Source organism: Phycodurus eques, chromosome 12, assembly GCF_024500275.1.
Source record: "Phycodurus eques isolate BA_2022a chromosome 12, UOR_Pequ_1.1, whole genome shotgun sequence".
NCBI lineage: Eukaryota > Metazoa > Chordata > Actinopteri > Syngnathiformes > Syngnathidae > Phycodurus > Phycodurus eques.
The window spans coordinates 21,406,040-21,432,094 of record NC_084536.1 but is presented as its reverse complement, the minus strand read 5'-3'; the positions used below and the strand labels follow the sequence as shown (position 1 = coordinate 21,432,094).

General features: G+C 43.3%; 1 protein-coding gene across 1 annotated transcript; it reads right to left on the bottom strand.

The window, feature by feature from the left end:
* Nucleotides 1–662: 662 nt before the first annotated feature.
* On the bottom strand, nucleotides 663–26,055 carry LOC133410826 (neuroligin-4, X-linked-like). The gene is given in 9 exon segments (XM_061692389.1): nucleotides 663–3,791; nucleotides 5,832–6,441; nucleotides 10,779–10,903; nucleotides 13,695–13,908; nucleotides 17,589–17,800; nucleotides 17,802–18,040; nucleotides 18,277–18,462; nucleotides 24,185–24,337; nucleotides 25,574–26,055. Coding segments are annotated over 9 exon segments (2,619 nt in total). The 5' UTR covers nucleotides 26,046–26,055; the 3' UTR covers nucleotides 663–3,383.

Here is a 26,055-nt window from a genome sequence, read left to right as displayed (position 1 = left end):
AGAGGTGTCAAACCGTGTTTTCATTGCAGACCACATCGAAGTTATGTTTCTTATTTCCAACATATTGATGGATAAGGAAAAATACTGGCAAGCAGACACTTCATTGACGAGCTTTGGCAGACCACATCAAATGGTGCTGCAGACCAGGTGTGGCCCGCAGGCCTCGGGTATGACACCTATCGTGTAAAAGCTTATTGGGGTAAATTAATACATTCAAACGTCAGACTACAGGTTCAACTCAATAAATTAGAATATCTTTGAAAACCTAATTTATTCCAGTAGTTCGATTCAAAAAAGTGAAACCTATACATTATATACATGAGCAACACAGGGTGATTGTTTTTAAAATATATATTCTGTATATAATTTTGATTTGGATTTTAACTTAAAGCCAACACCCAAAATTGACCATCTGAAGAATTTATTTTTGTATTATTATTATTTATTATTATTATTTGTAATATAAAAATTAGGTGGGAATTTGCCTTCTGAAAAGTATTTTCCGATGTGTTTAATGACATAATAATGTATAATATATTAGTTCCACTTTTTAAATTAAATTACTGAAATAAATAAACCATTCTACAATCTCTTTTTTAAAAATGTCGAACTAAAACGCTCCCCAAAACCAGAAAAGGCATTTATTACAAGCATATTCCAAATCAAGACATACAAGACATTTCAATTGCTCATAAATTGTAAAATATTGATAATTTTATTTTTCAAAAATGCAGCAGAAATGTTTTATGCTTAGACACAATCTACCCATCCACCTAGTCAATATGAAAAAGAATATACCTCAATCACCCGTTTCAATGGGATTTCTCTTCTTCTCTTTTTTATGCAAAAGCTCTTTTTCCGCCATCCACAATTTGACAGTGTTGTTTTTCAGGTGTTTGGCTGACAGTTAACAAAAATCTCTCATGGATTTAGGATTCAATACGATGGCAAAGTGGCACGGTTGGGAGTATGGAGGTTCGGGTAAGGCCATGGAAAACACAACACGGGAGTTGAGGCTTTTGTGAAAGAGTTACTGAAGTGAAAATACAAGTACGAGTGGTTGGCAAACAGGCGAGGCTTCGAGATTTACAACAGCAAACAAGATTGGCCCTTTGTCAATTTTAGTGGCGGCTATGAGCGCAGCATCACTTCTGCACATGACTAGTTAATATGAATGGACTGCTATTTATTCTCCAAATGCTTTGAAACGTAACGCGGTGACACAAACTGACAAAAGAGCCCTTAAGCATTCTGTGTGTAGTCAGCTGGATAACCTCCAAAATCTTTCCAAATTAGAGCACGTTATGATTTACACAAGAAGCTGAAGCCTGACTAATAAGATGACAGTTTGATTCAAAAACAAGGAGGAGGACGTTTTAAGTGTTAAAAATGGAGCATGAGATTAGTTTATCAAGTTTTGAACAACAAACGGTCGAATGATTCTGGAATTCTCTCGTTTTATTTAATTTTTTTTTTTTTTTTAGAATAAAAGTGTAAAGAACCTAACCCTTTATCGAGCACTTTTTAAACGATTTGGAAATTCAAAACTTGAATCCCGGGAAATTATTGCAGGACATTACAAAGCTTTTTTTCATTCCCATCATATTAAAAATAATTCTATACCGGTTTAATATACAATTTTGTCATTAGGTTTTATCTGTTGATTGGCCGGGAGAAATCATATAATTACGGTTCCTTGCCCTATCAGTTCACATAACAATTATCAGTGATCTTTTTTTTTTTTTTTTTTTTTTAAATTACAGGAAGTGACTCATTTGTCAAATGGATGGATGGCTTGACTTCAATTTCCTTTTTTTCTTCTTATCAGAATGCAATTATTATGTTAAGTTGAATGCAAAAATATGATAATTATGCTGGTTAAACAAAAAAATTAATCTCACAAACTACAATTGTGTGGAAGTGGTTGCTAAGAAAATACTAATTAAAGAAAAAAACTGGTTCATATACAACACACTTCTTATGTTTTTTTGTTTTTTTTTTGTAATTATTATTCTTATTTTAGGGGTTCTTTTTGGTATTGTTTAACGCTGTGAGCAATGGAGGTAAAATCTTAATTTGCTAGGATTTTTTTCCCCCCACCCCCACAACACCTCAGAATCATAATAGCCAGGCTTCAAAATAACTAAAATAAATAAATAAATAAATACTAAATAACATCTTTCAACATTTTTAGGAATTTACGGGCAGGTGAAGGGAAAGGTGGGCAAGGGTCGTTCATGGTTAAAGGCGGCTGGCTGGGGCGCAATCATCTTCACGATATTGCATTATCTACACAATTCTATCTCGTCACCTGGTGGTCAAACAATTCGACAGGACGGTGTTCAAAAATGCCCCATAATTTCGACGTCCAAACAAGCGTACCGAGACGATGACATGAGACTGATAGAAATGATGACGTATAGCAAATAAAGCCTAAAGTAGGTGACATACAGTTACAACCAGCTTTGCTTCAGGACAGCTATACAATAATAGAGTAATATCGGAAATGAAAGCAATAATGTGGTTAAATAAGTCAATGCAAGATCAAGTCAATGCTATAAATCATCATCTTTATCATTCTATTTACAATCGTTGAACACATAGCTGGTTAGATTGATGCTCTGTTGGAACATCTCGGAGGGCTGGTACAGTATATTCCTCTCGGTAAAGTCCTAATCGTTTGCTTTTCCTTCAGCTAAGGTTATTTTCTTTTAAATATGTATTCCCTCTTGTTCTTCTGCTTTATGACGTTCTCCTTAGCTCAACTTGATCCGGGGCACATCTTTCTTTTTTTTTTTTTTTGTTGAAAAACAGAAAAAGAACGCTACATTCACATTTCACAGGTTGTTCAGTCGGACAGCCCCAGCCTCGTTCTGTCTCACTCTCTCTCTCAATCTCGCTCTCTCGGTGTGGTCAGTTCCGCATCTTGACACTCCTTTAAGTCACGTCAGAGGTACAAGTTGGCCCGCAGCTAATCGCTGTCGCTCGAGCGCCGCCTTGAACAAGGAGGCGGTGTCCTATCCAAAGTTGCGCCAGATACAAGTCGGCCCACCGCTGACCGCTATAGCTCGTCGTCCTATCGGAAGATGCGCCAGATACAAGTTGGTCCCTCACTGACTGCTGTTGCTCGAGCGTTGTCTAGAACGAACGCACGGTGTCGTATTCAAAGCTGTCGTTCCGATTGCCGTTCATAGAAGTGCATCTCCACTTCGTCATCAGCTCCCACACAGCTGTTGTCTCTGGAACAATCCTGCAGGGTAATTAGTAGAGGTATTTGTGTCCTATCGTTGTTTTGTGTGTGTGTGTGTGTGTGTGTGTGTGTGTCTGTGTAGAAGCATGTGTGTTGTAATTATGTCCCGCTGGGGGCAAGATTCTCGCTGCGGTTATACACGCGTGGTAGAGTGTGTGTGCGTGGAGATGTGCGTGTGCGGCAAGTGCGTGTTACTATACGGGCTGTGGTGCGTGTATCCCTGGTGGGGATGGCCCATCCTCATCCCCACCACAGACCCGGGCGTCATGGGGGTCATGGGCGTGGCGGGGGTAACGGTGTGCGAGCCCGGCGTCACGGGTAGCGAGCCCGGGGTGAGCGAGGTCATGAGGGGGACGTCGTCGGGCGAGCGGCGCAGGGTGAGGGTGTAGTCGGGCGGGCAGGTGAGGCGCACCGTGTCCAGCGTGCTGTAGATGTCTTGCGTGTCCAAGCCGTCCAGAGCGTCCAGCGTGTCCAGAGTGTGATGGTGGTGCGTGTTGTTCCTCTCGTCCGCTGACGCCGCGTCGGACTCCAGCTGCTTCACCTGCAACGATCAATACAAGGATTCATCACTAAAGGCTTTCGCAGAAGAACCGTCAAACCTCGGGCCAACGCTAAAGCTTGCAGAGCTACAAGTCGATTTTCAAAACGAGACCATTTGGGATATCGTGACCTCAATCTGCATAAAGTGTCGCCTTTTCTCGAAACACAAATCATCATTTCCCATTGAAATGAATGGCAATGTCATTAATCTGTTCCAGCCTTCCCCCCCATAAAAAAACAGCAAAAACTGTTGTAATGTGTATTTTAATGAGGAAGATTTGCACGCCATAATAATATACTTCATAAAAACAGACGGTAATTATTGAATTAAATAGAATTTAAAAGAATTAAACACTTCACATTGCATCAATTGAATGGATATTGTGCTGCTCCTTTTGGTGTGCACTTTACAGTGTGGCGTCATAAGACAAGACCGATTTCTTTCGTTCTTTTACTGCCATTTTCTTCCTGCAGTCACAATTATGTATAATGCAAACATCACATCGATGATGTGATCATGGGAGGGGGGGAGGAGGGGGGGGGGAAAGACTGTGTTAGATTTTAGTTTGTCACATTAGATGTACCAACGGGGAACATAATAAATAAATGATAAGAGCGGATATTTTAAATAAAGAGAGCACAAAATCAGTTCAGTGGGAATCAGCAGAGCATGTCAGCGCTAGAGGAAATCTGGCATTTAGCGCTTGGTAACACCGCGTGAGAGCCAACAAACAGAACAAACAGCAGGCCAAATAGTCCCCAGAACACTTTCAATGGATACCAAGTGAGGCACCTGGACACAAATCACACGTGTGCATGTGCCCAAACAAACGCAGACGTGCACACACATGCGCACGCGCGTGCACACACATGAACTCACACACATATTATCACTCCAATGGCAAGCTATGTTTTGCAGATGTGCTCCAATGGCAGCTGATCCCACTGGCAGGCCAATGGCCATAAAGATACTCATTCACAGACCCGTCACGTGGCTTTGTGTTAGTTCTAATGGAATTGTCTGATTAATTACATACTGGAGGTGACAATGACCTTATTGCGTGACCACAAGCTCCAGACCCCACACACACCCAAAAAAAAAATCACTCGTTGTTATTGTTCTTATAGTGTGTGGTGTACTCGAGACGACCAACATAGCACTCCGCACGCTTAACAATTTAACCACCGACTGCCTCATCCTTCAAACCGGAAGTCTGGCATAGTACCTGAACTGACCTGTGAGGAGCAACATGGTAACCCAAGACCATTTCTTCTTCTTCACTGTACAAACACTCAGCTTTCGCAAGTCTGGCAATCACGCTCTCTCTGTATGGTTGTTTTGCATTTATTCAACTTAAGCCCAACACTCCTTTTCGTCAAGTTATAAAGAAACAAGTTGGTCCACGACTGAACGCTGTTGTTTGAGCGCTGCTTAGAACGAGCAAGTGGTCTCATATCCAAAGCTGTGCAAAATACCATTTGATCTACTTCTTTGTTTACCTCCTGATTGGCGATCGTTCTGTTTTACATGACAACCATGTAGAGTATTCACTGTCCTGGACCTCCTAGGTGTTGACCACACACAGGCAGCAAGAATATTTGATCATGACTGTTGAACTGGTTTACCATTTACGATTGTGGTCAGGATCATCTGTAGAGACATCAGATTTGCCGACTTTGAAAATCAGCCCAATTATTTATTTGTACTTCACTCTGCGATTATGACTGCAAGCTTCTTTTCTGAAGAATGAAAAATGGTACCCAAACCGATGTGCACTTTTTCCGGTACTCTTTTCAGTTGGAACCAACTACAGTAGTTAAAGGATGTAGCTGGACTCAGTGCAGTCTTATGATTGGTTGACAGAGATTTGTCACTCCAAAGGAAAAACAAACAAACCAAAATGTGACTCTTCTCCAACGCAGCTTGGCCGCAAGCCATGAAGGGTGATGATGGAAACGCAAGCCAAGATCAAGGTTAAACCATTCCAACGAACACAGACATGAACTTGCCACGTGGCGTTAAAAAAAACCGCTGACTCACCTGTAGTGACATCAGTCCTTCACCCTGAAGGTGAGCGGCAACATCCGCGGCCGTGATATCTCGCCGCGGGGGAGGGAGCGGACGTGGCCGGCGATGCTCCAGCCGCCTCTTGTCTTTCTTGTAGAGTAGAGCGGCGAACGCCAAGATGTTAAGAAACAACAGCGACGCTCCCACCGCGATGGTCACCGAAAGTTCCGTCGAATAGTCCTCGTTGGGGACGTGGACTCCGTTTTCGCCGCCGCCCTGTCCTAGAGCAGACTCCGGAGGCTGTTGCGTACCTGCTTGAGACCCCGGATGGCGGGTGCTACTCGGAGGCCATCCCTTGGAGAGGCGCTTGGTGTAAGAATAAGGAGTGTCGTCCTGCGGGGAGGGGCTATGCGTAAAGGAGGACACCGACTGCAGGAGCTCGTTGACGTGATGCAGGTGAGGAACCAGCTGGAGCCAGAAGGAGATCTTCGTGGCCCGATAGTGGTCTCTGACGCGGGGTTTCAGGCCAATGTGGAGGTAGAGCTGCTCTTTGGGGGTGTACTTGGGCCAGGCGACCTCCTCGAACCGGTTCGGTTTCGTGTGGATGAACTTGGTGTCTTGGGGGACGGGCTGGTTGGGGTCCCTGGAAAGGGAGACATTCAAATTTAAGCAACAATAGAGTAAATATTTTCAGCGTCTGCATTGTGTTGCTCCAAAGTCAAAAGGTGATATTTGACTCACACTGCAAAAGAGTTCAAATACAGTATTACCTGTACATGCAACAAGTTAATCGCCATTGCAGAGTTATTTATTCCTAGCAAAACCTTGTTCTTATTTTTGTTTTTCTATAGGGGGCAAGGGAAAGTACAGACTGAAGCAATGAAAGGTCAATGACCAGAAGCTTATTGCAGCACATTGAAAAAGAGACACAATGTTGCAGAAAGAAGGTTATTATCTTTTTCAAGTAATGTCTTGACCAATCATGCTAGGATGCTTGAAAGACGTCATTGATGAGTCACTCAATGTGATGCAGGCAGGCTCTTTAGACAAGAATAACTGCTATCCTTGTGTTTAATTACTGAGCAAATTATTAGATTGACAAACGTCCGCAGCGGATCTGCTTGTTAGACTTTGAAAAAGCCTCAAAGGGTGTCATTCTGGTACTGTCGTTTCATATCACAGCCTTTTAGAAACGACAGACGACATTATCAAACAGAGCTACGCTGTTTGACACGCAAGCTTGTGCGCAATTGGAACACTTCCAAAGTAGAAGAGTTTGACACACACAAAAATAAATGAATCAAAGAATATGCCACTTCTGTGTAAGGTCTTCAGCCGACATTGACAAAGAGGTCAGAGGACCTGGACCTTTCATGGTCTTAAACTCATTTTATACCTGCTGCAAGATAATCAAGCAACGGTTGAGGCACTGGGAAGAATCCAGATTTTACTCAGACCCAATAAAGAAGAGAAAGCTGTCAAATATGAAGGTACAGAAAAGGATATCTAAGCAAGAATTAGAAAATCCCAGTCCGCATTTCTTTTATCTCGTTCAAAGTCAATAGATTTATCCCAACCAGTCTTACTCGCATTTCAGATTCAACCTTTTTCAAGGTCGGTCCTTCCACGTGAACATTGTTGTCAAACCAAGCAGCGGCTTCATAAATAGTGTGATTCTTGTTATAGCTGCCAATTTTTCCACAGCCATATTGCATTATTTCTCTTCATTACACAACCTGATAGTATATACCGTATTTGTTTGTTAAATAATAATAACCGACAGAAATTGACTGGCAACCGGTCCAGGTTGTAACGGCAAACTGTGATGTTGTTGGTGAAGCATTACCTGTTTGTTCGCAGGGCAGAGATGGATCTCGTTTGTGTTTCTTTGTTTGCAACACAGCATTGCACAGAGAATTGTTTGTGTGCCATGTGAACCCTGTTCTAATTCTGTATGTTGTGGCTTAGCAACGTGCTGCTGTGATTTAGATGAAGGCCCCCCAAGCCCCTCTGCAACGCTCTGTGGAAGTGTGCGGGGGTCTCAGTGGAACGGGCCTCCAATGGATTAATTACTGGGCACTGAAACAGGGTCCAATCCTCAACAATTGCTTTTATTTCGTGTATGGTATGAGAGCAAAGTGATAAAAGATCCTCTTATCAGCCCCTATTGTCAAGTTTTTAACGTTTTCATATGGAGTCTTTCTGTCGTTTCCTCAGCCGCTAATATACTTCCACATTGAGTTTATTTAATTGTATCGACAGAAGCATTTTTCAGCAACTGGCAGTTGATTTTCATATGACATTATAAGGGAGGCAGGAATAACGGCGTCTCTTTCTTCTTTTACCAAATGGCTTCGGCTTTCGTCGGTGAAATCTTCAAGTGGTTTGAAAAGGCGTCTCGGATTCTCCCAGTCGCGGTTCAGAGAAAAGCTTCAAGTTGCTGTCGTGACAGCGGATTTAAATCACTGAGCACTTTTCAAGAGTCGTCTGTTTCCTTTCCGGATGACATTAAGTTCAAGTTTATGAGGCCTGACGAGAGAAAGGAGATGACGATAACATATTTAGCTTGCGGGCCCGTTATGCGTGCACAATTCGGAGTTCAACCTAACCCTTCTGCAAAGCTGCCAGTGCATTGCCGTCTGAAAAACAACTTGCCCAAAACTTTGCACCCTGTGCAGCGCAACCAACTTGTGTACCCCTGGGCAATCGTCGAGGGGGGGTGGGGGTGTTTGGAGCGCCGCCGCCCCAGAGAGAACGCCACCCTGTGGGCGGCTGCTCATATCGCCCATATCAGAAACCGCCGATTGCGGCAAGTGCGGCGTCTTGCTTCGAAGTCATTCCTGACGTTCGGCGGTGTGTTTGAGTGACCTTGTCCCGACGGGGGCTTGTGTCATTTCGTTTGGAGTTTTTAGCTTTGTCGTATGTGGAATTTACAGACAGCCTTCGGGAGGGCGCCAGAATAAGGCTAATCCAACAATAATGTACGGTTACATACTGTACAATGACAATAGAGATATGGTGTTCTTTTGTACAGTAAATCTATCATATGTGCACACTTTGGCCTCGGGTGGGCCTATCTGTGTCACAGAACAAACACTTCCTATTGACGTGCCTGCAAATACAACAAAACAAAGAAAATGTGTTTTCATGAGCGGAGGTGTTAAGCTTTATGGAATCTTGGCGCTCTAATTTCTCTCATGGAAAAAATGTGCTATTGTGCTGCCCACACACATAGCGTGTTCAGGATGCCAAATATCTTCTTCTTTCTTTAATTCATTATCACCCTTGTGTAAAGGGCATATACAGGTATGCACATAAAAGCAGGCAACAATTATAGGCTGGGAATTTTAACGGTGCTCACCCCCTGTGGGGATGCATCTCATCTCTATATTTGGAACTTCCTAGGTCCTAGCTCCTAACACCTACGTGTACGTGAGGCTATTTGACAGAGGACTGATGCAGGATGAGGTAGGAATGCTTGGGGGGGGGGGAATCAGACAAGCGATGACATCATTTCACGGAGACGTCTACTGAAGATGATGTCACGTCATTGACGTGTCACAAATGAACCGTCTGCGTGGCTCAATTATGACTATCACCACAAATGTCCACTTACGCTTCATATATTAAGTTGTATTACATTAAAGTCAAATATAATCAATACTGTTACGCTTTACAACTTTGCAGCTGCAAAGACGATCGAGACATTTTTGGAGTGACTTGTAAATACAGTAAGTGTTGATATGTTGCTTATGTATTACGTTCAATGCAAAAACCGTGTAAAACCAACGGTAGGTTTTTTTAATTTCATTTGACAAAATCACAGCCTAATTACGACACAAACCTTAATATGTGGTTGGGGTTAGGCGTGGAGTAACCATGAGCCAGTGTCGTTATGCCTTTTACTATTAAATACTGCCCCAAATACAACAGACGCTCAACAAAATATGTATATTCAAACTAAAATAATCAAGGAATGAGCTAATTAGCTATTTAATTTGAAGTTCTGCTCTGTTCACGAGCCAGCTGGTGCACGCCCATTTTCAAACGTCAACATCGAGGAGTTATGGGACTTTCGCGGAGGATACATAAGATGTCCTACGATTTAAAGCTAGCTCTCCGAGGCTCCTCGATGCTCGAACTTGAGACACTCCTTAATATGGTGGCGTGACAATAACTTCCAAGCCGTGTTCAGTATTTTGAGGAGCGAGGAGCAAGGAACGTATTACGGACAAACAAGCATTCACACTCACACCTTTGGACAATTTAGACTCTTCCATGAATGCATTTCTTTGGAAAGTGGGATGAATCCCGAATACCCGGAGAAATCTAACACAAGTATGCAAACGCCACCCAGGAAAGCCACAATCTGGATTTGAACCCGTACTGAGGCGTACTGTATGTGCTACCCATTAGTCCACCATGGATCGCTGCAAACAGACTTTTCTCATAATAATACAACGTGAGACTCACAATGTAGTCGATATTACACGTTGTAATCATCTATTGACTCTACTGACCATGTTAATGTGAAAAGCACGTTGATTATTGATGAGCGGCACACCCAAAATCTATATCCTTAATTTCGTTTCCCCCACTTGGAGTTACTCAGATATTCCTATTTCAATTTTTTTTTTTTTTTTTGCAACTCCCAGTATAATGTAATAATTAGTGCCATATCCCGTGGTGTTTTTATGGGTGCTATGATGAAACGTAGTAAATACGCCCATGCATGGAAGTAACAGTAGTCTGGCCTAAGGGGGGCAAGCAAAGTTCCGCACTGCAGCCTTTAAAAAAAACAAAAAAACAAATTACAAATGGATGTGTGTGTCTTAGAGGGCTGATATACATAGATGTGAAGAATGCTGAAGCAGAGCTTTTGTCTTTTGGCTTCTTGCTGTAGTCGGTGAGAAGACAAAACAACTCCTCCGAGGGCAAATCAACGTGTCCCCCGTCGGTGTGCTTTTTGTAACCACTCACCCCGTCTTGGCAAAGTTGGTCCAGTAGGTCATCACCACGGCGCTGAGCATCACGTCGTTCTTGGAGAAGTTACAGTTGAACAGATCGGTGGGACCCACCATGGGCACGCCGAACACGTACGGCACCTACGCGCGCGCGCACGCAAGGGGAGCGAGGTTTAGTGCCACAGGTTACATGGGTTCTCTTGACAGGAAAGCTACGCTTAAATGACACGTGGCAAAATGTGATGTCACAGTCTCAGCGGTGGCAGACGCGTCTTCGTGCTTCGGGGAGCTGCAAGTCATTTCTCGAAACTCATCTTCGGCTTGACAGGTCGCCTCGCATCAGTGAAATAGATATTTTTATCGTTTCATGTCATTATATAGAAGAATACATTAGTAACAATGATGGTGTTGTTGTCGTAATAATAATAATAATGATGATAATAATGTCAAACAAAGCCTCCAAAGTCAACCAGGCCAAACCGATGCACAATTTGCATTTCAACCTCGGTGAGCATCTAAAAAATAACTCCACTCCCACACGTGTTTTGCTTTTTCTTTGGCTTTTATGTGTTGCCACCACAGAAGCCAAGAGGAAAGGTGTGATGATACACATAAAACCAGAACTCAGACGGTTCTTTTTGGCTGCTCAGTAAAATATTGGCAATTACATACATTGTTTTAATTTGAACTTTTAAATACACTTATTATACACTACACGACTCATTGTCTCAATCAGTTAGGTGAGATAAGCGCTTTCCTGTTCGATCGTCGTTACACGTAAGTCAGGTGTCATCAAAGGATCAGTAGTTCTACCTTTATTTTAGTTTTATTTTCGACTGTTGAACTTCTCCGCTACGCACTTGTATGACAATCCAGAACGTTAAAGTGTTGCTTCGAAGATTGCATGTTTAGGTAATATAGGTTGGAATGAATTGAATAACTTTGGTTCAAATGGGAACATTTATTTTGGAACTAAACCACAAAATAAACAGAGTTAAACTACTGCCTCGTAGTGAGGAGCCCACATGACTGTAAGTTGCCAATTATGTTTTAAAAAGATTTTAGCTATTATTAAGAAACAAACATGACTGAATCCAATAATTCTAAAGATTCGCCATCTTACATAAATGGTTGTTTTTATCATTCATATCATTACAAATTTGTTTAATTTGCATGCATCGTCGAAAGGAAATTGCAGGTAAAAATAGAAAAATGTCAGAAAAGAGAAGATTAAAAGCTCTGCTAAGTGAAAAGTCTTCATGCAGGTTAGGTATAATAAATAGCAATTGCAAAGTCCCCTATAGTTCTATGAATCTTTTAGAATCTCTTTAACCGTTAATCTTTTACACTTCCTCAGTCTGCAGTCGACAATAAAAAATCCAATCTCGACATTGTGGGTTGAGCGTGGAGGGCAGTGTGCTACTGCTCACTCGAGATTTGCGGTTTGCCAGTTTTAGTATCACTGTAATATATAACATTTTCCACAAGTGTGATTATTGCCGGAGGCGACCGCGAGCGCGGCACCTCTCCTCTGTTGGTGGATTTATGTTGATCAACCACAAGAAGCAGTCAGGCACATCAGACCCGTTAGCTGCAGCTATGCTAACATTAGCATGTCCGCCGCGTGGCGCGCGGCCCGTTTAATCGAGTCGTAAAAGCGCGGCGAAACAAAGCGCTGCGTTTTTATGAAGCTGACGAAGAGAAAGCTACTGTATGTGCGCGAGGTCAGCCTTATCGGCGCGCTTTCAGGGATGCAGCGTTCGACGTGCTGCCGCAGTCCATCTCCATTAGCTGCTAACTATTAACACCCAGCAGGAAACATTTACATTGACTTGACCTCCACAAAAGTCGTCTAGCAGGATGGTTAAAACATATATTCTGTTAAAAATAAATGTGGTGCATGTGAAATTATGGACTATCGAAAATGTATGTGTTGCTTAAGTTTTGACCACAATCTCTTCTGCGATGTTAGTTGAACTTCAATTTTGTGGACTTGCAAAGCAAAACGTGTGCAAGAGGTTCCTCGCTCAAAGTGCCGCTGGCATTACGCTTGTGCGATCATTCACAGATCAATCATTATCAAAATACATACAGTACATATCATAAATCGAAGGTCGTAAACATGGCATAGCGGTTAGCTTGACTATCGCACATTTAAAAAGATCGGTCTTCAAATCTCCACTACACCCATCGCCCTAATCAAAACAAGTTCTATACAAAATGAATGGATGAATGTTAGAATGAATGCAGAAATGAACCATCATTTTTTTCAACACTTTAATGACGAATGAGGAGTGGTAATAAATGTTGCTGATGTACCTCACGCATGTCAATTTTGAACTGCCAAACAAGTATAAAACGTTAAAATATCATACACATATAATCCCATATGGAGCATAGGAATAGCGTATGGAAGCTAACCAATGTAGCCCGTGAAGCTAACGTAGCCGTCGACAACTTGATTCAGTGTGCCACGTCAGAAACAGATGAACCACACCAGTCACAGAATATCCAAGTCAAAGTCCCTTTGTTCACAAAGAGCTACTCAGTCCTAATAGTGTCCACGAGACTTATGTGCATCATCTTCTTTTGAATAAATGATTCTTTGCAATGCCAGCTTCTTCAGAATATCTTTGTAGCCCATCCCCAACCTCAAATAAAATTCAATTGTATTGTGCCTGTCCATTTTGTAGCTTGAGCCCTGCTTTTCACTTGTCCCGTACCATTTCTAGAGACGGTGCAGTCGATTCGCAAATCCAACTGTCCAATATGGAGCCACCGCTATTTTGTGGCCACAAATTAGTATTTCGTGCACACGTAATACCTACAAGATTTCGTGGCCACAATGAAAACATGTTCCCCCATGTTGTGCCTGCAGGGCTTCGTAAAAAAACAGTTCATGTGAACAGACGGCTTAACGCTATTAGCTTACCTCATCGCCGTGTGCAGAGTCTGCCCAGGGAGGCGTGGCTTCGCTCTGGCAGTGGTGGTAAAAGGAGTAGAAGTAGGTGGGTGAGCCGTACTGAGCGTGGAGGTCCGCAGTGGCGATGGCCGGAGCCACCCACTGGTGGTCCGTGAACAACGCCACCAGAGTCTTCCGTCGGGTCTCCGCGTTGTCGCGGTCGGCCCAGTCCGTGTACATGAACCTGTGGATTGGAAACACGAAAGGCGTGCCTTCAATTGAATCAATTGAGTACATCATCGATCAACTATTAACCAATAACTACATGACAACATGGATTTTTGTCTCAGCTCGTTGTCAGCTAATAAATACGGTGGCTTCAAGTCACGCAAATGCTCGATTGAGTGAAAACGAGTTGCCATTACACGTTGCAGGAAATAGAAGGAACCCAAGGCCGTTTTTGAGTCATTTTCCCACAGTTGCTTGGCAACGTGATTGCAACAAACTACCGTTCAAAATAGTGCATTAACGCTCACGTGAAATAGACGTGAGAGGCTTATTGTATAACAAAGCTGTTTCCCTTTGCCTTGCTGCTAAGCGAAGAGAACAGGCAGATGCTTATAAAACATCACAATGGAGGACATTCAATGGACACAGACTGAACAAGTTGAATCCTGAATCATAATAAGAATTATTATATTTTTAAGAATTATTATAACCTGTATAATCACTAAATGAAATACAACCCCAATTCCAATTAAGTTGGGACGTTGTGTTAATCATAAATAAAAACAGAATACAACGATCTGGGCGGCATGGTGGCCGACTGGTTAGAGCGTCAGCCTCACAGTTCTGAGGACCCGGGTTCAATCCCCGGCCCCGCCCGTGTGGAGTTTACATGTTCTCCCCGTGCCTGCGTGGGTTTTCTCCGGGCACTCCGGTTTCCTCCCACATTCCCAAAACATGCATGAATTGGAGACTCTAAATTGCCCGTAGGCATGACTGTGAGTGCGAATGGTTGTTTGTTTCTATGTGCCCTGCGATTGGCTGTCAACCAGTTCAGGGTGTACCCGCCTCCTGCCCCATGATAGCTGGGATAGTTTCCAGCACGCCCGCGACCCGAGTGAGGAGAAGCGGCTCAGAAAATGGTTGGATACAATGATCTGCAAATCATGTTCAACCTATATTTAATTGAATACACTACAAAGATAAGATGTTTGATGTTCAAACGGATAAACCTTATTGTTTTTTGCAAATAATCATTAACTTGCAAATAATCATTAAGATTCCTCAACTTAAAGTTGAGGAATGCTCATCCAACACCTGTTTGGAACATCCCGCAGGTGAACAGGCTAATTGGGAACAGGTGGGTGCCATGATTGGGTAGAAAAGGAGCTTCCCTGAATTGCTCAGTCATTCACAAACAAAGATGGGGTGAGGTTCACCTCTTTGTGAGCAAGTGCGTGAGAAAATAGTCATTTAAGGACAGTGTGCCTCAACGTACAATTGCAAGGAATTTACAGATGTCATCATCTACGGTCTATAATATCATCAAAAAATCACTGCATGTAAGCGGCAAGCCCGAAAACCAACATTGAATGCCCGTGACCTTCGATCCCTCAGGCGGCACTGCATCAAAAACCGACATCAATGTGTAAAGGATATCACCACATGGGCTCAGGAACACTTCAGAAAACCAATGTCAGTAAATACAGTTCGGCGCTACATCCGTAACTGCAACTTGAAATGCAAAGCAAAAGCCATTTATCAACAACACCCAGAAACTCCGCCAGCTTCTCTGGGCCCGAGGTCATCTAAGATGGACTGATGCAAAGTGGAAAAGTGTTCTGTGGTCCGACGAGTCCACATTTCAAATTGTTTTGGGAAATTGTGGTCGTCGTGTCCTCCGGGCCAAAGAGGAAAAGAACCATCCGGACTGTTATGGACGCATAGTTCAAAAGCCAGCATCTGTGATGGTATGGGGCTGTGTTAGTGCCAATGGCATGGGTAACTTACACATCTGTGAAGGCACCATTAATGTTGAAAGGTACATACAGGTTTTGGAGAAACATATGCTGCCATCCAAGCAATGTCTTTTTCATGGACGCCCCTGCTTATTTCAGCAAGACAATGCCAAACCACATTCTGCATGTGTTACAACAGCATGGCTTCGTAGTAAAAGAGTGCGGACTGGCCTGCCTGCAGTCCAGACCTGTCTCCCAGTGAAAATGTGCAGCGCATTATGAAGCGTAAAATACGACAACGGAGACCCAGGAATGTTGAACAGCTGAAGCTGTACATCAAGCAAGAATGGGAAAGAATTCCACCTACAAAGCTTCAACAATTAGTGTCCTCAGTTCCCAAACATTTATTTAATGTTGTTAAAACAAATGGTGATGTAACACAGTGGTAAACATGACCCTGTCCCAGCTTTTTTGGAACGTGTTGCAGCCATAAAATTCTAAGTTAATGATTATTTGCTAAAAACAATAAAGTTTATCAGTTTGAACATTAATTGTCTTTGTGGTGTATTCCATTAAATATAGGTTGAACATGATTTGCAAATCATTGTATTCTGTTTTTATTTATGTTTAACACAATGTCCCAACTTCATTGGGATTGAGGTTGTAATAATGATGGTGTAGTGGTTCAATTGCCACAATCCATTCAGGCAATGGGGGTTCAGTTCCCACTTGGTGACTGTATAAATGGAAGCGGGAATGAATCAATGAATCAAGTTAGAGGTAAGGCAAATACTATTGCATCAGGAAGTGTTTTACTGTACTCTATGTACATGTTAAATGCATCCTGGAATTGGATATCCAAGCCATGTAAATTAATACATTTGAGGTAGATGCCTTTTATTCGACTGTGCCTTAAGACAGCGCTAGCCAAAGAGGGGCAATGCGGCATTCAGGCATTCAGATAATTGGATGCATGGCAACCAATGGAAGAGTTTCTGTGACGGCAGCAATTGCTTTCCACGCAAAGCGGTGTGTGCAGTGAGTCAGTCGCTTGATTTGTTTGGCACCGTTTTGAAACACGGTGCCCTTTTCTGATGCGACCCAATTTTTATCCGGGCTTGGGACTGGGCGGCCGATTATTTTAGGCACTGGCCGGGAATCTAACGCGCACCATCCGATTGTACCAATAAACCACCACAATTCAACATCATTTGATTTTATCTCATTTAAATCTCGAACATGTGTTTATGATTATTCATTACTAGTCACTAGTCGTTCAAAAAGTTACATTACAATACTACTGTCCCTGAATTGAATTGCATTACTGCTACTACTGCAATGCTTGACATAGCATTGCAGTAGCAAAGCTAAGATGTAATTTATCCATCCATCCATTTTCTGAGCCGCTTCACCTCACGAGGGGCGCGGGCGTGCTGGAGCCTATCCCAGCTGTCATCGGGCAGGAGGCGGGGGGTACACCCTGAACTGGTTGCCAGCCAATTGTAAGATGTAATTTACTTCAGCTAAATGTATATTGACACGACAGGACAATGTAATGCATTACCTTACCGCTTTACATCAAAATTCAATATTTGCAGTCATTGCATTGCAGTGCACTACTTCCGATACTGTTCAGGAATGTAAACGGGGATAGAATCCCAAGCGACTGGATTTTATTTTTCCAATTTTCACACTGACTTCCCTTGAAATTAGCGCATTAGAAGCGTAACGGTAGAAACATTTATTTTCCAGCGCCTTTCAAAGACAACTTGCCATGTTTTACATGCAGAGCTGTCGCGGCTTCCCGCATCCTGATAATTGGATGCGTGGCAAGTGAGTCTTGGGTGTCAAACTTTGCATTGTTTTTCTGTCATCCCCCTCCCCGCCCCCCAGATTATGTTCAATTGTTCAAAATTGTAAAACGGTTGCACTACCTCTTGAAAACAATGTAAACGTTCACCTTATACTCTCTCTCAGCGTGTCGCGGCCTTCCGGGTATCCATAGAGACTGTCCACAAAGTCCGACACGGCAAAGTCAAAGTCCTCGGCCGTGACGCCGTCCTCTGAGTCAACGATGCCCTCCACGAACTTCACCCCCTCGCCCTGATTCACCCCCAGCATGACGTCATAGTTGAGGAACTCCCCCTGCTCCATCAGGATCTGCGGGTCGTCCTGGTATCACGTCCCCGTCGATCACCGGGGCGAAAGCCGTGTGGTACTTGGCCGGCATGACGTGCTGCTCCACCAGCTCTCGGTAGCTCCGGCCCTGGAGGCAGGCCACCAGCTGGCCGCTGTCGTCGACGCCGCAGCCCACCCGCTCCCCCAGCTGTCGGGCGTACTTGCTGGGCTGGTAGTTGACGGCCCAACTGGCTAAAGCGCTGCCGCTCTGGATGATGGCCCTGTGGAACAAATCTGAGGCAGACGTGAACATAAATTACAATCAAGTTTTGAGTAGAACATGTGCGTTTGTTATTGTAGTGTTGGAGTTTAAAGTCGGAGGGGGGGGTGTTGGACCAATCCCCTCTCGTGAAACCCTAACACCCTTTATGGTTCTTCGAAATTTGTATTTGAGTACCCCTGTATTAAAAAATAATTGGCTTCGGTGGGGAAACACAAATAGTGACTCCAGCTTTTTGTTCCTTACTCACCCTCAGAGTAGTGAGACAAAGTGAGTAGACTGACGCAGGAAGCTCCAGCTCCAGACCCGAACACGGTCACCCTGTTTGGATCTCCTCCAAACGCCGCAACGTTCTCCTTGACCCAGCGCAGAGCTTGGATCTGGTCCAGCAGGCCGTAGTTTCCTTTGGCGGCCTGGTCCCCTGTACTCAGAAATCCTGCAAGGGCACACGTTGTGTCAACACACTGGAGTACACAACGTGTATATTGGTATTAAATAATATATACTGCATATATACACATCCTGAAGGTGTGTAGCTGGCCGCAATGTAACCCTACTTTAGAATCCTAACCACTTTCTGAAAACCTGATTCGAAACAATTTTAATTTGAAACATTAACCCTGGCTGGAAACAAAAACCTTCTTTTGAAACATACCCTAGTTCGAAACCCTGATTATAAACCCCTAATTTGAAACTCTAGCCCTGGTTTGAAGCCTTAATCCTGGTTTGAAAGTGTAATTTGAACCCCTAAACAAGGCTTCAAACCCAAATTAGAAACCCCTAACTGGGCCCGAAAATTATAAACCCTTACGCTGTCTTTACAAAACACATTTTAAACCCTAAATAGAAGCTACAAATCTGTCCTTTGACCTTAATTTGAAAACCCTAACCCTGTCTTGAAACCTTAAACGTAGCCTAAACCCTGTCTTGAGACCCTAATTATAAACCTTAACTTGAAAGCCTAATTTGAAGCCCTAACTTGGAAACAAAATCAACCAAATCAGAAACCCGAACCGGAGTTTGAAACCCGAACCCTGGTTTGTAACCTTACTTTCAATGCTTGCCCTTTGCTTGAAACCCTGACTCTGTCTTGAAACTGTAATTTTCAACCCTAACCTTTGCTTTAAACCCAACCTCAGGCTCACTTCACCCATTGGACACGATGAAAACACGAAGCCTTGTTTAAGAGCGCACTGTATATCTCATCAGTGCAGAAGCTCATTCAGTGTAATGTGAGCGGAACGAAAGCAAAAATGTAAAACTCATTCATTTTATAACCCACCAGTAATCCTCTCGAACAAGAAGCATATTAATGACCAATTAAAGCCCGCTTCCAATTTTAGGTCGCTTTGAATATTCTGTATGCGTTCACGGTAAGATCTAGGTCAGCATTGGAATTTAGTAAGACTGTTCAAAGACGGGCTCAAGTTCCAGCTGAATACGATTAGGAAAAAGAAAAATCAACTGCGGGCTCTGCATCCGCCGGCTCACCTCACACATCCAACAAGTACGGCGAAGAACGGGTGAAGACACCGCCACCCGTGATGATGGATGATGATGATGATGATGATGATGATGATGAATGCGATCTTAATGGAGGTGGTGTAAACACAGAAGATGGAGATGATTAAAATACAAACATATGACTATTTGGGTAGCCCTGAATAGTCATTAAAATCCAAGCCATTTAACAAACTTAATGAGCACATTTTGGTGTTTTTGCGTCCATGAACTAGTAGCAGATTTGTGTCATTTGTTAAAATGCCTCAAGGGCTTCTCGTGGGCTCAAATCACCAGGCGGTGTGAGGGCCTGCTTGGAATGGCTTTAATTATTATTCTTTCGCCAAATGAATCAACTTTTGGGGCACTCGACAAACCAGAAAAATGATGCCCAGCATGAACCTCCTAAACTCACTCAAGAGCGGCCCCTGGAAAAGAAAGATTTGCCCCGGACGCCACTTTCGCCGATGGTACTGAATTTGGCTGGACATGTCTATCATAACAGCAGGCACAAAAGAAATGTCTCAAGTGCTCATGCGCATGAGTCGATAATCAATTTCAGGTCTCTGACTTTGACAAAATCCGACCAGGGAATTGGCTCAAAACGACGCCCAATCGGAAGCAGATTTACGAGACCGGTGATTCGCAACCCCACATTAGTGTGTGCCCCACAAAATGATCCAATTTCACTTCAGTGGTCCAGAAATTATTAATTTATTAACCACAAAGAATTTATCTTTGTCATCTATGTCTGCCAGTGATGAATTGCGGCGGACACTAAAATTGAATGGTCTTTCACTCGTTGGCAGAAGGTGCAATTCATACAACAGAAGAGCTTTGTGTTCAACTAAAGAGGCCCCGATTTCACACTAATTGGTGAATCAATTCAGATTAGAGTAACATTATTTCACATTTTTGTTTGTTCGTTCTTTGTTATGTGCCTTGACTCGACGATAAAGGCTGGGAAACCCTGCACTGGAAAGATGGGTGGCTTTATAGCGAATTTTAATGATCATTTCATTAATTTGCAATGAAACCTGTGACCATCGTTGCTTGCCGCTTTTATTTTATTTATATTTTTTGTTCTATTTTAATTCCATAAGAATCATGCACATGCATCCGGCTCGTACATCTTAGCAAAGATGTTCGCTTCCCGCACTGGAGGAAATTGTCTTGATGATTTGCATGTGGAACTGCACTCAAAGCTAGAATATAAAATATGCGTTTAATTATTGAAGGAAAAAGAGCACATGAATGCAACTCGCATAGTTTTTTTTTAAATTACACTTTTAATACCACTTCATGAGAAAATGATTATGTATCACTAATGATAAAACATGCAGTGTCAGCACGTTAACTGTGCCCACATTGTACAAGTAGTGGGTGGAAATTATGTAACAATTATTAATGTGAGTAAAGGTGTGATATAGCCTCACTTTTGAAAAAGAAAGTACAATCCACTCACACAAAGGTATCCACTGTAAATACATGCTCATACCCTCAGTGCTCCACATAAAAATGATGCCAGCAGAGTATTTAATTTTTTCTATCCCTTTGGGTTTTGCTGTTTTTATCAAGAATGCCAGGATTACATGATTTTCAATTGATAGAGGCTTTGTGCACTGCACGTTTAAACTAAAAATAATGTTAAATAAAAATTAAAAAAAACACTGGGGATCAAGTTTTACCCACTTAGAAAGCAACGAGTTTAGTGGAAGATAAGAGCTATAGAAATATCCATTTTAGAAAAAACACGCACAACAGGAAAAACAAAATGAATATTTTTCTGAAAGGTAACTACAGGTAGTGGTTTAATTATTAAAACAATCAAATTATGGATTTTGTAGTACTTAAAAACATCCATCCAATTTCTATGCTCCTTATCGTGTGCTGTGAATTAAGAGTGTTATCGTATTACATCCATCCATCCATTTTCTGAGCTGCTTCTCCTCACTCGGGTCGCGGGCACGCTGGAGCCTATCCCAGCTGTCATCGGGCAGGAGGCGGGGTACGCCCTGAACTGGTTGCCAGCCAATCGCAGGGCACATACAAACAGACAACCATTCGCACTCACAGTCACGCCTACGGGCAATTTAGAGTCTCCAATGAATGCATGTTTTTGGGATGTGGGAGGAAACCGGAGTGCCCGGAGAAAACCCACGCAGGCTCGGGGAGAACATGCAAACTCCACACAGGCGGGGCCGGGGATTGAACCCGGGTCCTCAGACCTGTGAGGCTGACGCTCTAACCAGTCGGCCACCGTGCCGCCATCGGATTACTTGTTTCTTTATTATATTATATTATATTATATTATATTATATTATATTATATTATATTATATTATATTATATTATATTATATTATATTATATTATATTCATGGGTGAACTGTAGCCTAAGTCAGTTGATAAGGAAAAGTTGAGATAAACCCTGCACTGGTAGCAAATGTTTTTGAGATTTAATAATTTCACATGCACTAATTCATCACATTCATTTAAAGACTTTTTTTTTAGAAATTAAAACGAGTTTTTAAAATCATGTTATCAATTGTGTGTATAATGTTTGCAGGTATACATGCCAACCTTCTCCACCAAATCACACACATACACACACGCACACAAAAACAAGCTACCCTCAATTGACAGTAATTCTCATTCAGCAAGTGTGCAATGTTATTAGCAGAGCGAAAATATCATCATTGGCGAATACACAGCTGTTGCTCCTCTCTAAAGGGTAGCGAGGCTAAATAAATAAATAAAAATGGTAAAGTTCAACATGCATTGTTTGCATACAAACAAATGTGTTATAAGGCTACAACACACTCATTTGTAATACAGTAAAAAAAAAATGAACACACATCATCTACTGTATTTCCTCAAATAGTGGCCTCAGTTGTAATAGATGCCAGACCCCAAGTCATTCATACATGACTAAATACAGTAGATGCCACACTTCAGATAGACGCCACTGTTTTTCTGAATATGTGGTCCCTCTAAGTCCCTTTACTGTGACGATAGCGCCATGCGTCGCAGTGGTCGTCGTTAACACGACACGCGCTGCCTGCTGAGCAAATGTGGCATCTGTAAAGCTGAAGTTTGCAATGGAGTTTGATTTGAAGTGATTGTGGGGAAATAATGATTGTAATACATACACCCATACGTTTACAAGCGCACTCATTAGGGTCGCGTGTGAGCTTAAGCGGATCCCGACTGACTTTGGCAAGAGGCGGGGTACACGTTGGACTGATCGCTAGCCCAGCGATTCCCAACCAGTGTGCCGTGAGAGCTCTTCTGCTGTGAAGTTATCAAATTTCACTTAATTGGTCAAAATATTATTTATTTACAACAAATAAATGTATTTTTGTTCATCTATCAATGCCAGCGGCATATAAAGACAGATTAAATGGCATAAAGTGTCTAATTGACTTGTGTGTCCACTTTTTGTGACATTTTTGTTTGTCGGTGTGCCGTGAGATTTTTCAAATGTACAATATGTGCCTTGGCTCAATAAAGGTTGGGAATCACTGCGCTAGCCAATCGCAGGGCACACAGAGACAAACAACCTTTCGCACCCACATTCACACCTACGGACAATTTAGAGTCTTCACTGAACAGAGCGTAACATGCAAACTCCACACAGGAAGACTGGAGGTGAGATTCAAATCCTTAACTTCAGAACTGTGAGCCAGACATGCTAACCACTTGTCCACCTTGCTGCTGTATTGTAATACAATGAACCCCCACATACAGTATTCATCGTTCACCATTTGGGTATTTTTAATATTGCCCTAGCTAAACTCACCTATTTGCTGTTTTTGTCTTAGGCCAAAGCCATGTCTAATGTAAAAATATGGCCTTGGCGCCATCTGGTGGTATCTTGTTGCCATTTTGAACTGAAGGGAGGTGCTTCATTTAGTCAAGCCATAGCTTTGTATAATAGAAAAAGTCGGAGCCTAACCCTGGTACACCCTGGACGTGTCGCCAGCCAGTCAAGCATCATCGTTTAATGTTTTTTTGTTGTTGTTGTTATTTTAAAAATGCATTTGTACAAATAAAATCTTCAGCCATAATAAGTGTGCTACGACATAGCCTTGGTACAGGTGAGTAAATTAGCACCCCCCCCCCCCCCCCCACCACCACCACCACCACCACCATGAGGAAATACTGTATTTATCATCATATGTCATGTTGTACCGTCATGATATTTTACATTGACAAATTGACACAAACTCACTTCTACATTCACACTCACACCATTTCACACATCATTTTTTTAGTACAGCAGGTGTGTCAAACTCATTTTTGTCACGGGCCACAGTGTAGTCGTGGTTTTTCCCTCAGAGGGACGCTGACTGTGAAACCATATAAATGTTTAGTCACCTCATAATATTATGACATAAACACAACAAATTGATGGATACCTAGTTTTGAAATCAGAATTCAAGGATAATAGTTTGTTCAGCTATTGTTCAAGTTAGTGTAAACAGTAAATGCTTGCAATATCGCAACAATACAATTGATTATATGTGAGAATTTGAGCAATAATCATGGAAGTTGACACAGATGCTTTGCTTTCGCGGGCCACATAAAATGACTCGGCAGGCCAGATTCGGCCCCCGGGCCTTGAGTTTGACACCGGTGGAGTACAGTATCACTTTACCGAGCACGCCGAGCCGGTAGTTGAGCGTGATGACGATGACGTTGCCGTAGCTCGCCAGCACGCTGCCGTCCATCATGTTGCCGGTGCCTTCCGTGTACGAGCCGCCGTGGACGTAGACCATCACGGGCCTCTGCCCGCCCTCCTCGTGGATGTCTGAGAGCAGACGAGAGACGATGAAGTACGTGTCTGCGTAATAGCGAGTGACAGCCCGATTGGCCACACGCCCATTTGTATGCGTCTAATCAATCCGCGGGCAGGTGGAGGCCCCCAACCCGCTTACCTTAATCCATCTGCAAGAGTGGGTTTAAATGGAGGCGTGTGAGAGTGTTCATGTCGGTTATGGAAAAAAACAAGTGCATGTGCGCGTGTGTGCGCGTGCGCGTGTGTGTGTGCGTGTGCCGCTCACATCCGCATGTATGAACCACTATGTATGCATGAGTGAGTCTTTGTCCGTCTCACTTCCCTCCTCAAGTAGAGGCGCAAACCCCACAGCAACTGGCGCAGGTGTCTGCATTTTAAGCTGCAGCCCGTCCACGCACAGATGGAAGAAGAATTACAGCGGAAGCGCTCACGTCGGACACAATCGGATGCGACCATTTTTAAGATTTGAAATTACTTCACACATACATAGTTTTCGCCACAAGAAATACGAGAAATTAAAATAATCCATTCCAAGGTCAAACTCTTGCCTTCATAAAATCTTCACTAACCGTACAGGCGACTATGTAACATTCTTAACGGTCGTACCGGTGTAAAATAGCGGAGCATTTAAGGGAGTGCAAAAGGACGATTGCTGAAGTCAACGTTTTATTATCAGCTGTCATACAAGTGTGAAATGACGCTAACTGCTGTACACTATTACTTAAAGACCCTGTGAAGTGGATTCCAAAATGTGTTTCTCAATACATTTAAGCGCATTCAGCGGACACACCCATGCAGTCGATTACTAATCTACGTCGGTAAGGTGGTAACTGAGCGTGACTTCATATTCTTACGCCGCTGTGCAAACTAATTCATTGGGCACTGTTTGTATGTCAGGACCATCATCAGAATCAGAATAAAATAATCACATGTTGATTGATGCCCCCCAAAAACTTTTAGACTACTTTCAAAATATATCCCTAGATGATCCTATAACCGATTATTTCAAATTGTTCCAACTCTTTGGACACTGAACACTTGAAGATAAATGACCTACAGATGATGTGATTTAGAAAAAAAAGAAATGCACCCGAAGTGCTCGTGTACATGCATTTCAAAGAGTCCCGCTAACAACCCAGGCTAAACGTAGCTCCTCCCCAACGAGCAATACTTGTCCTCTCGGTCGACATGTATCATACGTAATGCTTGTACCGTGAGTTTTTGCTTAACGTTAGCATGCATCCTCACCTTCCTCGGTGGGCACGTAGATGTTGAGGTAAAGACAGTCCTCGCTCTGGTGGGTCAGGTAGGTGGCCGCGATGTCCAGGTTGGCCGTGAGCCAGGAAGGCATCATGTCTCCCAGCATGCTCCTCTCGTCCAGCGACTGCGGGCAAACGGGCGCGAACTGGGTCACGTTCCGTATTCCGGGCCAGGGTAAGGGCGGCTCGGGCGCTTGGAAACGTCGGTCCCCGGTCGGGGGCCTGGCGTAGGGCACCCCCAGGTACTGGATGACGGGGCCCAGGAGGTCCGACGGCAGCGGGGTCAGGACGCCGCGGATGCGCCCCTGCGCCGTGGACACGACGGGCGCCGTCTGCTGCGCCGCCGAGCGGGCCGCGCAGAGGCTGAGGTGGAGGAGGCAGACGGCGGGCAGCGAAGACACGAGCCCGAGGAGAGAGGAGACGTGCCGAGGAGCTCCTCTTCTCCTCTTCGGCTCGGGCATGGCGACGGGG